Raw genomic sequence first — 13,271 nt, 5'->3', positions numbered from 1 at the left:
GAACTGAAAGCCATTGAAAGCCACAACCATGTCTCTGTCACTAGCAAACACAGTCATGGGTGGTACTGGTAACTCTAAATTACTCCAAATACCCTGGGATATATGCAAAAAGGCTTTACACTCTACAGTGTTAAAACAACACCCCAAAACCTTTTTAGAGGTATATTTTTGCCACTTAAAAGGAACGAACGACCTTGTCAATGTGGTGGTACCCGAAAAAGGCAAAATTGTGCCTTTTCTAAAGGTATGCTTTTGTACCTGTACTATCTTGTCCCATAAGATACACTATTGGCTCTATTAAGGTACAAACTGCAAGGGTACAATGATGTACCTATAACTAAAGGTATAACTTACGTACCACTACAGTGACAAGCGTTTGTACACCTTTAAGAACAAATCTAAACCTTTATTTCTGAGAGCGTACCGACACACACACACTATCGACCTGCATAGCTGAGTAATATAGGTGTGTGTGTGTGTGTGTGTGTGTGTGTCAGGCCCTGTCGGAGTTTGATGAGTTTAAGAACCTGGACCGGGACATGGAGGGATCTGCGAAGCGCTGGAAGAAGTTTGTGGAGTCGGAGGCTCCGGAGAAGGAAAAGTTTCCTCAAGAGTGGAAGAACAAGACGGGCCTCCAAAAACTGTGCATGATGAGGTGTATGAGACCGGACCGCATGTCCTACGCAGTCAGGTACGAGACACGCATGCACACACATATACCCATGTAAAGGAAGCAGTTAGGTGTTTGTTCCGGTAATGTTGAGTGTTTGTTCTGTGTGTTGTAGTACCTTTGTGGAGGAGAAGATGGGTACAAAGTACGTGGAGGGGAGGAGCGTGGAATTCGCCGTGTCATTTGAGGAGAGCAGCTCGTCTACTCCCATGTTCTTCATCCTCTCCCCGGGAGTCGACCCCCTCAAAGATGTGGAAGCCCTAGGTCTGTACACGCACACACGAACACACACACACACACACACGAAACACACACACACACATTCTTGCTATAGTACCTTGAACCCTATCTGTTTCATGTCTAACCTGCCATCCTGTCATTTGGTCCAGGTAAGAAGATGGGCTTCACCTTTGACAACGGGAAGTTCCACAACGTGTCTCTGGGTCAGGGCCAGGAGGTGGTGGCCGAGGCTGCTCTGAACGTGGCAGCTAGAGAAGGACACTGGGTTATACTGCAGGTACACTGTATGGGCACCACTTACTCTTTACTCACAGGCTGGAGTTTGAACAGCATGCACGTTATTGGCTTCGTCTCAAATGGCACCCTATTCCACTATATAGGGAAGAGTAGGGTCTTATAAAAATCGGTTTAATTTTTTGCCTAGTTCCATATATATCTTTCCCAAATTCCGTTTTCTCCATTTAGTTTTTCCAGGTTTCTGATTTGTCCGTTTCTTCAGGTTTTCACTCTCAGAATCACCATTTTACGTCCACAACGATACTTAAACCACATCAGGAGACCTCTTTTGACGTTTGGGAAAAATCTAAGAAATTTTCATTTTTGGGTGTAGATGCCCTTTAATTCAAGTGTGCACCAGCAAGATACTTGTTTGGTTAGTGGTGTTTCTTTAGTGCACATTTGATTGCAGAGTTTGCTAATCAAATCACCACTGGATTAATGCAAATAATCATGATATCATTCTGTCAGGTACACATAGGCTACTTTGTAGTTAACATTTAATTGTTGATAGTTATCATTGGCATCATCGCTAAGGGCTACTAGCCAGCAGATCTGACCCGCTTGCTTACAGCTGCACTAGGGTTGGCAGGCTTCCTGTGTAGATTAAGACACCTCAGTTTACTTTAAAACTAGCAGTCATTCAATCTTCTCGGTGGAACAGTTGGGATAATTGGACAATTTGAAGTACAACGCATTTCTCACCCCTGGATTGAGGTACGTTTTCCGAGCCATATCTTGTGCCTGCGGTGTCTTAATCTAGACAGAAAGCCTGTCCGATCTTAGTGCAGCTTTAAGCAAGCGGGTCGTATCTGCTGGCTAACGGCTACATAAAGTAGGCAAACTGGCACACACAGACAGAGTGGCATTGCCTCTTCAGAAAGTTTAAGGAAAATAGGAATCACTAATGCATTTTGTTCATCTCTTATGATAATCTGGACAAATTCATACATTTTCTAATCAGTTCAATACATTTAGTTGATTTTCTACTGTTCAATACATTTTTGAATATTGTTGAATTCCGTTTTAATGTCTGGATTCCGTGATTTTGTCTGCGTTCTCCGCAGTGCAGATTTGATAGAGTTGGGACGCGGCCATTGTCACAGAATATTTTGTTCCAACATGAATTCTATTTTTGCCTAATGCTTTATATGGCTCTGGTTGTTATTAAACGTCAATTGTAACCTTATATAGACTAGTTATAGACTAACTACAATGAACAAAAATATAAATGCAACATATATAGTGTTGGTCCAATGTTTCATGAAATGAAATAAAAGATACCTGAAATTGTCCATACGCACAAAAAGTGTATTTCTCTCAAATTTTGCCCACAAATTAGTTTACATCCCTGTTAGTGAGCATTTCTCCTTTGCCAAGATAATCCATCCACCTGACAGGTGTGGTATATCAAGAAGCTGATTAAACAGCATGATCATTACATGGTCTGGGGACAATAAAAGGCCACTCTAAAATGTGCAACACTCATGTGAAATGTGATTTCATGTGAAATCCATAGATTAGGTTCTAATGAATTTATTTGAATTGACTGATTTCCTTATATGAACTGTAACTCAGTAAAATCTTTGAAATTGCGTTTATATTTTTGTTCAGTGTATATAGACTACTCGCCAGGTATTAAATAATAAATACTCTTCTTTGTAGAACATCCACCTGGTGGCCAAGTGGCTGGGCAGCCTGGATAAACTAGTGGAGCGCTACAGCATGGGTAGCCATGACGACTATCGCGTGTACATGTCAGCTGAGCCTTCGCCCACGCCAGAGTCGCACTACATCCCCCAGGGCCTGCTGGAGAACGGCATTAAGATAACCAACGAACCACCCACCGGCATGCAAGCTAACCTGCACAAGGCCCTGTATCTCTTCAACCAGGTAACACACACACGTACGCTCACACACACACACAAACACTGACTTTACAAAACATTAAGAACTGCTCTTTCCATGAGACTGACCTGGTGAAATCTATGATCCCTTATTGATGTAACCTGTTAAATCCACATCTATCAGTGTAGATGAAGGAGAAGAGACAAGTTAAAGAAGGATTTTTAAGCCTGGAGACAATTGAGACATGGATTGTGTATGTGTGCCATTCAGAGGGTGAATGGCCAAGACAAAATATTTTTGTGCCTTTGAATGGGGTATGGTAGTAGGTGCCAGGCGCACCAGTTTGGCTTAGGTAGTTTGGCTTAGGTAGTAGGTGCCAGGCGCACCAGACACTGGCTTCCAGTTGAAGCTCGCATCCGTTACAAGACCATGGTGCTTGCCTATGGAGCAGTGAGGGGAACGGCACCTCCGTACCTTCGGGCTCTGATCAGTCCCTACACCCAAACGAGGGCATTGCGTTCATCCACCTCTGGCCTGCTGGCTCCCCTTCCTCTGCGGAAGCATAGTTCCCGCTCAGCCCAGTCAAAACTGTTCGCTGCTCTGGCACCCCAATGGTGGAACAAGCTCCCTCACGACGCCAGGACAGCGGAGTCACTCACCACCTTCCGGAGACATTTGAAACCCCACCTCTTTAAAGAATACCTGGGATAGGATAAAGTAATCCTTCCACCCCCCCCCCCCCAAAAAAAAAAAAGAAAAAAAAAAAAAAAAAAGTGTAAAGTGGTTATCCCACTGGCTATAGGGTGAATGCACCAATTTGTAAGTCGCTCTGGATAAGAGCGTCTGCTAAATGACGTAAATGTGCCCTTGAGCAAGGCACTTAACCCTAATTGCTCCTGTAAGTCGCTCTGGATAAGAGCGTCTGCTAAATGACTAAAATGTAAATGTAAATGTTTGTGTCAAGAACTGCAACGCTGCTGGGTCTTTCACCAGTTTCTTGTGTGTATCAAGAATGGTCCACCACCCAAAGGACATCCAGCCAACTTGACACAACTGTGGGAAGCATTGGAGTCAACATGGGCCAACATCCCTAGGGGGGTGCAACTCAATATATAGGAAGGTGTTCTTAATGTTTGGTGTACTCAGTGTACAGTACATGCCCACACTTAAACATTGAATTTGAGTTTAATGTAATCTCTTCCCTATCTCTCTGTGTGTGTGTGTGTGTGTGTGTGTGTGTGTGTGTGTGTGTGTGTGTGTGTGTGTGTGTGTGTGTGTGTGTGTTAGGACACTCTGGAGATGTGCTCTAAAGAGTCAGAGTTCAAGGTGATCCTGTTTGCGTTATGCTACTTCCACGCCGTGGTGGCTGAGAGGAGGAAGTTTGGAGCTCAGGGCTGGAACAGATCTTACCCCTTCAACAACGGAGACCTCACCATCTCCGTCAACGTGCTCTACAACTACCTGGAGGCCAACTCCAAGGTGAGTGTGTGTGACTGACCTCACCATCTCTCAATCAGCCTAGAGCTTTATGGCCCTGCTACACTACAGCCATCGAGCGTCCGGCATTGCCATCAGCCATTGAGGGACTGCTTCCTTTGAAATCAATGAAAGCTGCTGTACTGTTCGCGTTGCATCGTGTCCAATGTCAACGTCCAAGCTCAAGAATCGCTGAGGTTCAATGCTCGATGGCTGACGTGCGCGTTCATTCTATCTTGTGAATTGAAATAATGAGAAATAAGTTGATTTTGGTTTGTTTCTGTGTAGCAGGTAGAACGGCACATTGGTGGTGACGTGTGTAGTGTGTGTCTGACCCCACTCTCTCTCTCCCCCTTCGTCTTTCTCCATTTCTCTCTCCCTCCATTCTCTCTCCCCACCCCCTCTCTCCAGGTGCCGTGGGACGACCTGCGCTATCTGTTTGGGGAGATCATGTACGGCGGCCACATCACAGACGACTGGGACAGGAAGTTGTGTCGTACCTATCTGGAGGAGTACGTCAGACCTGAGATGCTGGAGGGAGAGCTGTACCTTGCACCCAGCTTCCCTGTACCACCCAATTCTGACTACAAGGTTTGGAACACACACACACACACTCTTTCAAAACACAAGACATCACCCTTGAAAACTACAAATATTGTTACCTCAGTAACCCTCAGTGTGTGTGTCCAGGGCTACCACATGTACATAGATGAGGTGCTGCCTCCAGAGAGCCCCTACCTGTACGGCCTCCACCCCAATGCTGAGATCGGCTTCCTCACCATCACCTCAGAGAAGCTGTTCCGCACTGTGTTGGAGATGCAGCCCAAAGAGTCAGACGCAGCCGGGGGAGGAGGGGTGTCCAGAGAGGAGAAGGTATGAAAGCCACTATCACTACACCTCAGAGCCTTTAATGAGCCCCCACTAGAGTCCTGACCTGTGTGTGTGTTTTCCCCTACAGGTGAAGGGCATCCTGGATGAGATCCTGGAGAAGCTGCCGGATGGTTTCAACATGATAGAGATCATGGCCAAGGTGGAGGAGAGAACTCCCTACATCATCGTGGCCTTCCAGGAGTGTGAGAGGATGAACTTCCTCACCAAGGAGATCACGCGCTCTCTCAAAGAGCTCAACCTTGGACTCAAGGTACGAGAGAGACAGTGTGTATGTGTGTGACATGACATCACAGTGGTTGTCTGTAGTCATTCTGAAAAGAGTACACAGCGAATGGTGTGACCACTGTTCCAGCTGATTTTTTCCAGCACTGAGCAAATTTCAGGTCTGCTGAGCGCAAACTTGAACATTGTGAAAATTCTGTGTAACTTCCAGCGCACGTTTACTGTGAACACTGAGGCTGTACCTGCTTTAAGTTACAGTTTTAACAGTGGCCATGTAGACTACTGTGGCTATTTGATCATAATGTAGGCCTACCAGAATGGCTTACCATCAAAAACAATGGAGAAAATGCATCCCATAACATTTTAACATGGAAATAGCATTCAGCCTACAGTAGCAGCCAATGTGTGGTGTTCAATGTAGGGCCTACATTCCATGAGACTTTTGAAAAAAACATGCAGGGCTTGACATTAACCTGTTTATCCACTTGTCCTTCAGACAAGGTGGTGACTGAAAATGCTGTTGTGTTGTTTGATGCAAGAAAGAACTTTACAAAATAAAATGCATTATTATTCTCATACCATTATTACAGAGAATCAGACAAATTATGCTACCCTCTGCCTTTTGGCTACTTAGCTTATTCAAGCCTGTCTCAAAATACAACACTCTTTACAACAACAAAAAAGCTCTTTGCCTGACTCGCTTTTCAAAAGTGTCTAGAAATATACACATTTTGTGCTCTTGTAGGAAGCAATCACTCCCCTATTGCTGACTTCAAATGATCTACAGTGGGGGAAAAAAGTATTTAGTCAGCCACCAATTGTGCAAGTTCTCCCACTTAAAAAGATGAGAGAGGCCTGTAATTTTCATCATAGGTACACGTCAACTATGACAGACAAATTGAGGAAAAAAAATCCAGAAAATTAATGGCACCTGTTTGAACTTGTTATCAGTATAAAAAGACACCTGTCCACAACCTCAAACAGTCACACTCCAAACTCCACTATGGCCAAGACCAAAGAGCTGTCAAAGGACACCAGAAACACAGGTGGAAGTGAAGAATAGGTAGCAGCTTGGTTTGAAGAAATCAACTGTGGGAGCAATTATTAGGAAATGGAAGACATACAAGACCACTGATAATCTCCCTCGATCTGGGGCTCCACGCAAGATCTCACCCCGTGGGGTCAAAATGATCACAAGAACGGTGAGCAAAAATCCCAGAACCACACGGGGGGACCTAGTGAATGACCTGCAGAGAGCTGGGACCAAAGTAACAAAGCCTACCATCAGTAACACACTACGCCGCCAGGGACTCAAATCCTGCAGTGCCAGATGTGTCCCCCTGCTTAAGCCAGTACATGTCCAGGCCCGTCTGAAGTTTGCTAGAGTGCATTTGGATGATCCAGAAGAGGATTGGGAGAATGTCATATGGTCAGATGAAACCAAAATAGAACTTTTTGGTAAAAACTCAACTTGTCGTGTTTGGAGGACAAAGAATGCGGAGTTGCATCCAAAGAACACCATACCTACTGTGAAGCATGGGGGTGGAAACATCATGCTTTGGGGCTGTTTTTCTGCAAAGGGACCAGGACGACTGATCCGTGTAAAGGAAAGAGTGAATGGGGCCATGTATCATGAGATTTTGAGTGAAAACCTCCTTCCATCAGCAAGGGCATTGAAGATGAAACGTGGCTGGGTCTTTCAGCATGACAATGATCCCAAACACACCGCTCGGGCAACGAAGGAGTGGCTTCGTAAGAAGCATTTCAAGGTCCTGGAGTGGCCTAGCCAGTCTCCAGATCTCAACCCCATAGAAAATCTTTGGAGGGAGTTGAAAGTCCGTGTTGCCCAGCGACAGCCCCAAAACATCACTGCTCTAGAGGAGATCTGCATGGAGGAATGGGCCAAAATACCAGCAACAGTGTGTGAAAACCTTGTGAAGACTTACAGAAAACGTTTGACCTGTGTCATTGCCAACAAAGGGTATATAACAAAGTATTGAGAAACTTTTGTTATTGACCAAATACTTATTTTCCACCATAATTTGCAAATAAATTCATAAAAAATCCTACAATGTGATTTTATGGATTTTTTTTCTTCTCATTTTGTCTGTCATAGTTGACGTGTACCTATGATGAAAATTACAGGCCTCTCTCATCTTTTTAAGTGGGAGAACTTGCACAATTGGTGGCTGACTAAATACTTTTTTTCCCCACTGTATAACTGGGCCTATAACTCACTAACTAGCAAAGGATATGAACAAAATGTGCACGTGGCTACATGAAGCTCTCGCTTTGATCTCAAAACAAGGGCATCTACTTACGACCACTTATGCTGTAAATAAAGTTCAGTTCAAAGTAAATGGCACAGATCCATATACAATACCAGTCCAAAGTTTGGACACACCTACTCATTCAATTACATTGTAGAATAATAGTGAAGACATCAAAACTTTGAAATAACACATATGGAATCATGTAGTAACCAAAAAAGTGTTAAACAAATCAAAATATATTTTATATTTGAGATTCTTCAAATAGCCACCCTTTGCCTTGATGACAGCTTTGAACACTCTTGGCATTCTCTCAATTAGCTTTATGAGGTAGTCACCTGGAATGCATTTCAATTAACAGGTGTGCCTTCTTAAAAGTTAATTTGTGGAATTTCTTTCCTTCTTAATGCGTTTGAGCCAATCAGTTGTGTTGTTACAAGGTAGGGGGGGTATACAGAAGATAGTCCTATTTGGTAAACAACCAAGTCCATATTATGGTAAGAACAGCTCAAATAAGCAAAGAGAAACGACAGTCCATCATTACTTTAAGACATGGGATGGTCAGTCAATATGGAACATTACAAGAACTTTGAAAGTTTCTTCAAGTGCAGTCGCAAAAACCATAAAGCGCTATGATGAAACTGGCTCTCATGAGGACCACCACAGGAATGGAAGACCCAGAGTTACCTCTGCTGCAGAGGATAAGTTCATTAGAGTTACCAGCCTCAGAAATTGCAGCCCAAATAAATGCTTCAAAGAGTTAAAGTAACAGACACATCTCAACATCAACTGTTCAGAGGGGACTGTGTGAATCAGGCCTTCATGGTCGAATTGCTGCAAAGAATCCACTACTAAAGGACACCAATAAAAAGAGACCTGCTTGGGCCAAGAAACACGAGCAATGGACATTAGACTGGTGGAAATGTGTCCTTTGGTCTGGAGTGGAAATTTGAGATTTTTGGTTAAAACCGCCGTGTCTTTGTGAGACGCGGTGTGGGTGAACGGATTATCTCCGCATGTGTAGTTCCCACCGTAAAGCATGGAGGAGTAGGTGTTATGATGTGGGGGTGCTTTGCTGGTGACACTGTCTGTGATTTTATTTAGAATTCAAGGCACACTTAACCAGCATGGCTACCACAGCATTCTGCAGCGATACGCCATCCCATCTAGTTTGGGCTTAGCGGGACTATCATTTGTTTTTCAACAGGACAATGACCCAACACACCTCCAGGCTGTGTAAGGGCTATTTTACCAAGAAGGAGAGTGATGGAGTGCTGCATCAAATGACCTGGCCTCCACAATCCCCCGACTTTATTTACATTTGACATTTTAGTCATTTAGCAGACGCTCTTATCCATAGCGACTTACAGTTAGTGAGTGCATACATTTTTCATACTGGCCCCCCGTGGGAAACGAACCCACAACCCTGGCGTTGCAAGCACCATGCTCTACCAACTGAGCTACAGGGGACCAGACTTCAACCCAATTGAGATGGTTTGGGATGAGTCGGAAGGCAGAGTAAAGGAAAAGCAGCCAACAAGTGCTCAGCATATGTGGGAACTCCTTCAAGACTGTTGGAAAAGCATTCCAGGTGAAGCTGGTTGAGAGAATGCCAAGAGTGTGCAAAGCTGTCATTAAGGCAAAGGGTGGCTATTTGAAGAATCTCAAATATAAAATATATTTGGATTTTTTTAACACTTCTTTGGTTCCTACATGATTCCATATGTGTTATTTCATAGTTTTGATGTCTTCACTATAATTCTACAATGTAAAAAATAGTAAAAAAAAAAAAAAAAACTTGAATGAGTAGGTGTGTCCAAACTTTTGACTGGTACTGTGTGTACAAAAGCTGAAGAACATAGGCACATCCAGGTGCTTTCCCAGGTTCTGGAGTTGTAGACAAACTGATGGAAAACAGAAAGGAAAACGCCGCACACTGCTGCTCATGTATTTATAACAACGTTTCCACCCTTAGGATGCCTGATGAAGACCTAAGGGTGGAAACGTTGTTATAAATACATATCACCTGGGAGCGTGAGCAGCAGTGTGTGGCGTTTTCCTTTCTGTTTTCCACAGATCCATATATGGCAATGATTTATTTGCATATAGGCCTACTGCAGCTCTGATTGGTTATGGTGCACTGGTCTGTGTAGAGTAGGGGCTAAGTAGTGTGTCAATGCAATATAATTCTACACTGATGCGTTCTGCCTACAAAATCTCTTGCATTGTTCGTTTTGTTTCGGTATGTTGCATTGAAAGTGGCTAATATTGCGTTGATTTGATCACAATTGCCACAGTGAAGGGAAACGTTGATAGTGTTAACAGGGAAAACTCTAGAACAGTGGTCACCAACCTTTACTGAGTCAAGATCACTTTCTGAGTCAAAATGCAAGCTAAGATCTTCTGCTCAGATTTTTTTTTAACATGACTTAAGAAAACATAAACCTATGCAACAGTAACCAGTTAAAACAGTACTGTAGCAATGAGGTTTGTGCAGTAAGCTATAGGCCCAATACATTATCACTGCATATTGGCTTTGCTTTAATTGCCCTGCCAATGCATTGTTGTTCGGGCCATTTAAAAATATATATATTTCAAAATTTGAGGTAGGCTATATGATCACACTGGTAATAGAGCCGTTGTTGTATTACTTGTGAAGCACAGCTAAGTGAGCATACATTTAAATAATTTGCTTTTTATTTTATTGGGCTGATGGTGCCTGTATCTGATGGTCAGTCTCAGCAGAGGGAGAGAGCAGCAGACTGATGGTCCGCCTCTCAACGTCCCTCCGCTCTCCCTTTCCTCCACTGACACTGACCAAAAAGGGACACCGTCTTCCAGCTGATGGCGAAACTCGAGTCACACAGCATTATTTCTGCCTCATGCACAAATTCATGTTGTTACTCTTATGAACAGAGAAAGTTAAATATTCCTCAATATTAAAAAAGACCCAAACCGCTAATAACAACAATGCAAGCCTATAGATACACTTTCCTACTCATTCATTACTGCTACAGTGCTTGTTGTAGCGCTGAGTGGAAATAGGAAGAACGCACATTTTATGGCTTATAAAAGTGTTGAATACAAAGTGTTGACAGTGCTGAGTAAGAACTTAAACATGAACTCATAAAAACAGCTTTTTGCTGTATTCGTTGATAGTCTCTCTCTAGTCATGGTTTTAAATGTTTGTAAATCTCACAGTACCTTCAGACACATGAAATGGTTCATAATGGCAACAGTTTGCCTACACGGCATGCAGGGCAGCTAAATGAGGTACCTACCGCCAACAGCCCGACATATAAAAAAAAAAAAATAGGAACAAGGCTTTCTTTACAGAAATGTTTGGCGATCAACTAGGAATGCCTAGGAGACCAATCGACCGGTTGGTGACCACTGCTCTAGAAAGTTGAGTGACGTTCAATCTCCTGCTTCTCTCTGTGGGCTGATATTTCTGCAAGGCAGTCCAGGGGAGCTGCTCAGCAGTCTCGGGACTACTGCACGCAGCTTAGAGGGAACATTGGGTTGTGAAATTCTGTCTTTGTCTGTCTCTGTAGGGTGAGTTGACAATCACAACTGATATGGAGGAGCTGGGTAACGCTCTGTTCCTGGACACGGTACCAGAGTCCTGGACCAAGCTGGCCTACCCCTCCCTGCAGGGCCTGGGGGGCTGGTATGCAGACCTGCTGCTCAGGATCAAGGTACAACACCATAATACACTCTCTGATCGGGAGACATGTCCGTGAGTCCATCAGTACGTCTGTGGATAGGGATGTCCATTTATATAGGATCTGTGTGTGTCATTGTCTACATTTTCATCCCATGTTGTATTATTCACAACTTTGGCCGGGATTCAATTAGAGCGCATTGTAGCACACTTGAAATTTAAAGAGCAAGGGCCCGATTCAGATTTAGGAAATGTACGCCTTTCCTACGCATTTCTCAGTACTTGGTATTCAGACTTACCTTAAGCAGGTGCGTAACGGGCTTTGCAGGCACGGTTCCCTTGCGCGTGTCACGAGAATTTCTATCTCTAATTCAACCTAAGCTTGAATCATTACCAGAGGTTGTAAGGCTCTGGTTTTAATCATAAATGATTCAAGGTCCACAACCAGCAAGAATGATCTGTATTTTTATTCATGGAGAGCTCTGGCGCCAAAACCCATACCCTCCTGTTTTATACCCCTTGACACACAAAGGCACTTTGCTCCGCCCACCTTTAGGAGGCTTTTTTTAACCTGTTTTCTCAGTCCCCTTCACCCTGGAATGTTTAGTCCCGCCCCCCTCTGTTAGTGGGTTGCCACTACATTATAACTCTAACACCGTTCACACATTTATACTGTATTTGGGGTGAAATCCTTTAGTCATTATTCTTAAAATACAAATTAATCTAACAGCGTGCTGAATACATTTAATTAAACCACCGAAAACCCTCCCACTTGCTGGCCAACAGATTACCTTGTGGAGTCTTTATTCAATAGGGTTTTCAGTACCTTTATCTTAAGTCATACCTTTAAATATGGTGTACCTTTAATTCACATTTTGTCGACAGACTCACTAGAATACATAGAGAGAAGGGGTTCAGAATATAGGGATCAATGAAAGAAAGCCATCTAAATAAACTGAGTGTACAAAACATTAGGAACAACTTCCTAATATTGAGTTGAGAAATGAAAAACCCAGTAGCGTTGCGGTTCTTGACAAAAACTGGTGCGCCTGGCACCTACTACCATACCCCATTCAAAGGCACTTACATTTTTTGTCTTGGCCATTCACCCTCTGAATGGCACACATACATAATCCATGTCTCAATTGTCTCCAGGCAGAACCCAAATCTTGTTCTCAGTCGCATTTCCTAATGAGGAGAATTGAGTCAAGGCTAAAATCAGGAAGTTCAGTCCCCCTTTAAAGCCAGGTAATTTCCAATCGAGCCAACATATGCAGCGTTTACCGAGAATGAGATCTCCGCGAACGCGGGAACATTGCATTTGAAAGACGCATTATCGATAACACGCGATCGTATTGAATATTCTGTCCATACATACTCTGTTGATCGCTTTTGTCTGTGTGTGTAGGAGTTGGAGTCATGGACGGCAGACTTCGCTCTCCCCACCACGGTGTGGCTGGCAGGGTTCTTCAACCCCCAGTCGTTCCTGACAGCTATCATGCAGTCCATGGCCAGGAAGAACGAGTGGCCTCTGGACAGGATGTGTCTGTCTGTAGAGGTGACCAAGAAGAACCGCGAGGACATGACCAGTCCACCCAGGGAGGGGGCCTACATCTACGGACTCTACATGGAGGGTACGGGTTATCATCTCGGTTGCATTCTAAAATGGCATCCTATTCCCTATATAGTAAAACACAAAAAAGCCAGACCACGA

General features: G+C 43.8%; 1 protein-coding gene across 5 annotated transcripts in view; it reads left to right on the top strand.

Annotated features, from left to right (window-relative positions):
* Window positions 1-13,271, top strand: part of LOC121547702 (dynein axonemal heavy chain 17) — a 122,841-nt gene that overhangs the window by 107,407 nt on the left and 2,163 nt on the right. For all 5 annotated transcript variants that reach the window (XM_041859099.2, XM_041859098.2, XM_041859100.2 and 2 more), the window contains 10 exons: window positions 498-691; window positions 786-934; window positions 1,060-1,187; window positions 2,852-3,079; window positions 4,322-4,513; window positions 4,922-5,101; window positions 5,201-5,383; window positions 5,469-5,651; window positions 11,448-11,591; window positions 12,966-13,191. In XM_041859099.2, the coding sequence (XP_041715033.2) occupies window positions 498-691; window positions 786-934; window positions 1,060-1,187; window positions 2,852-3,079; window positions 4,322-4,513; window positions 4,922-5,101; window positions 5,201-5,383; window positions 5,469-5,651; window positions 11,448-11,591; window positions 12,966-13,191 (1,807 nt within the window). The remainder of the gene's footprint in view (window positions 1-497; window positions 692-785; window positions 935-1,059; window positions 1,188-2,851; window positions 3,080-4,321; window positions 4,514-4,921; window positions 5,102-5,200; window positions 5,384-5,468; window positions 5,652-11,447; window positions 11,592-12,965; window positions 13,192-13,271) is intronic.

Source organism: Coregonus clupeaformis, chromosome 31, assembly GCF_020615455.1.
Source record: "Coregonus clupeaformis isolate EN_2021a chromosome 31, ASM2061545v1, whole genome shotgun sequence".
NCBI lineage: Eukaryota > Metazoa > Chordata > Actinopteri > Salmoniformes > Salmonidae > Coregonus > Coregonus clupeaformis.
This window is presented reverse-complemented; position numbering and strand designations above follow the sequence as displayed.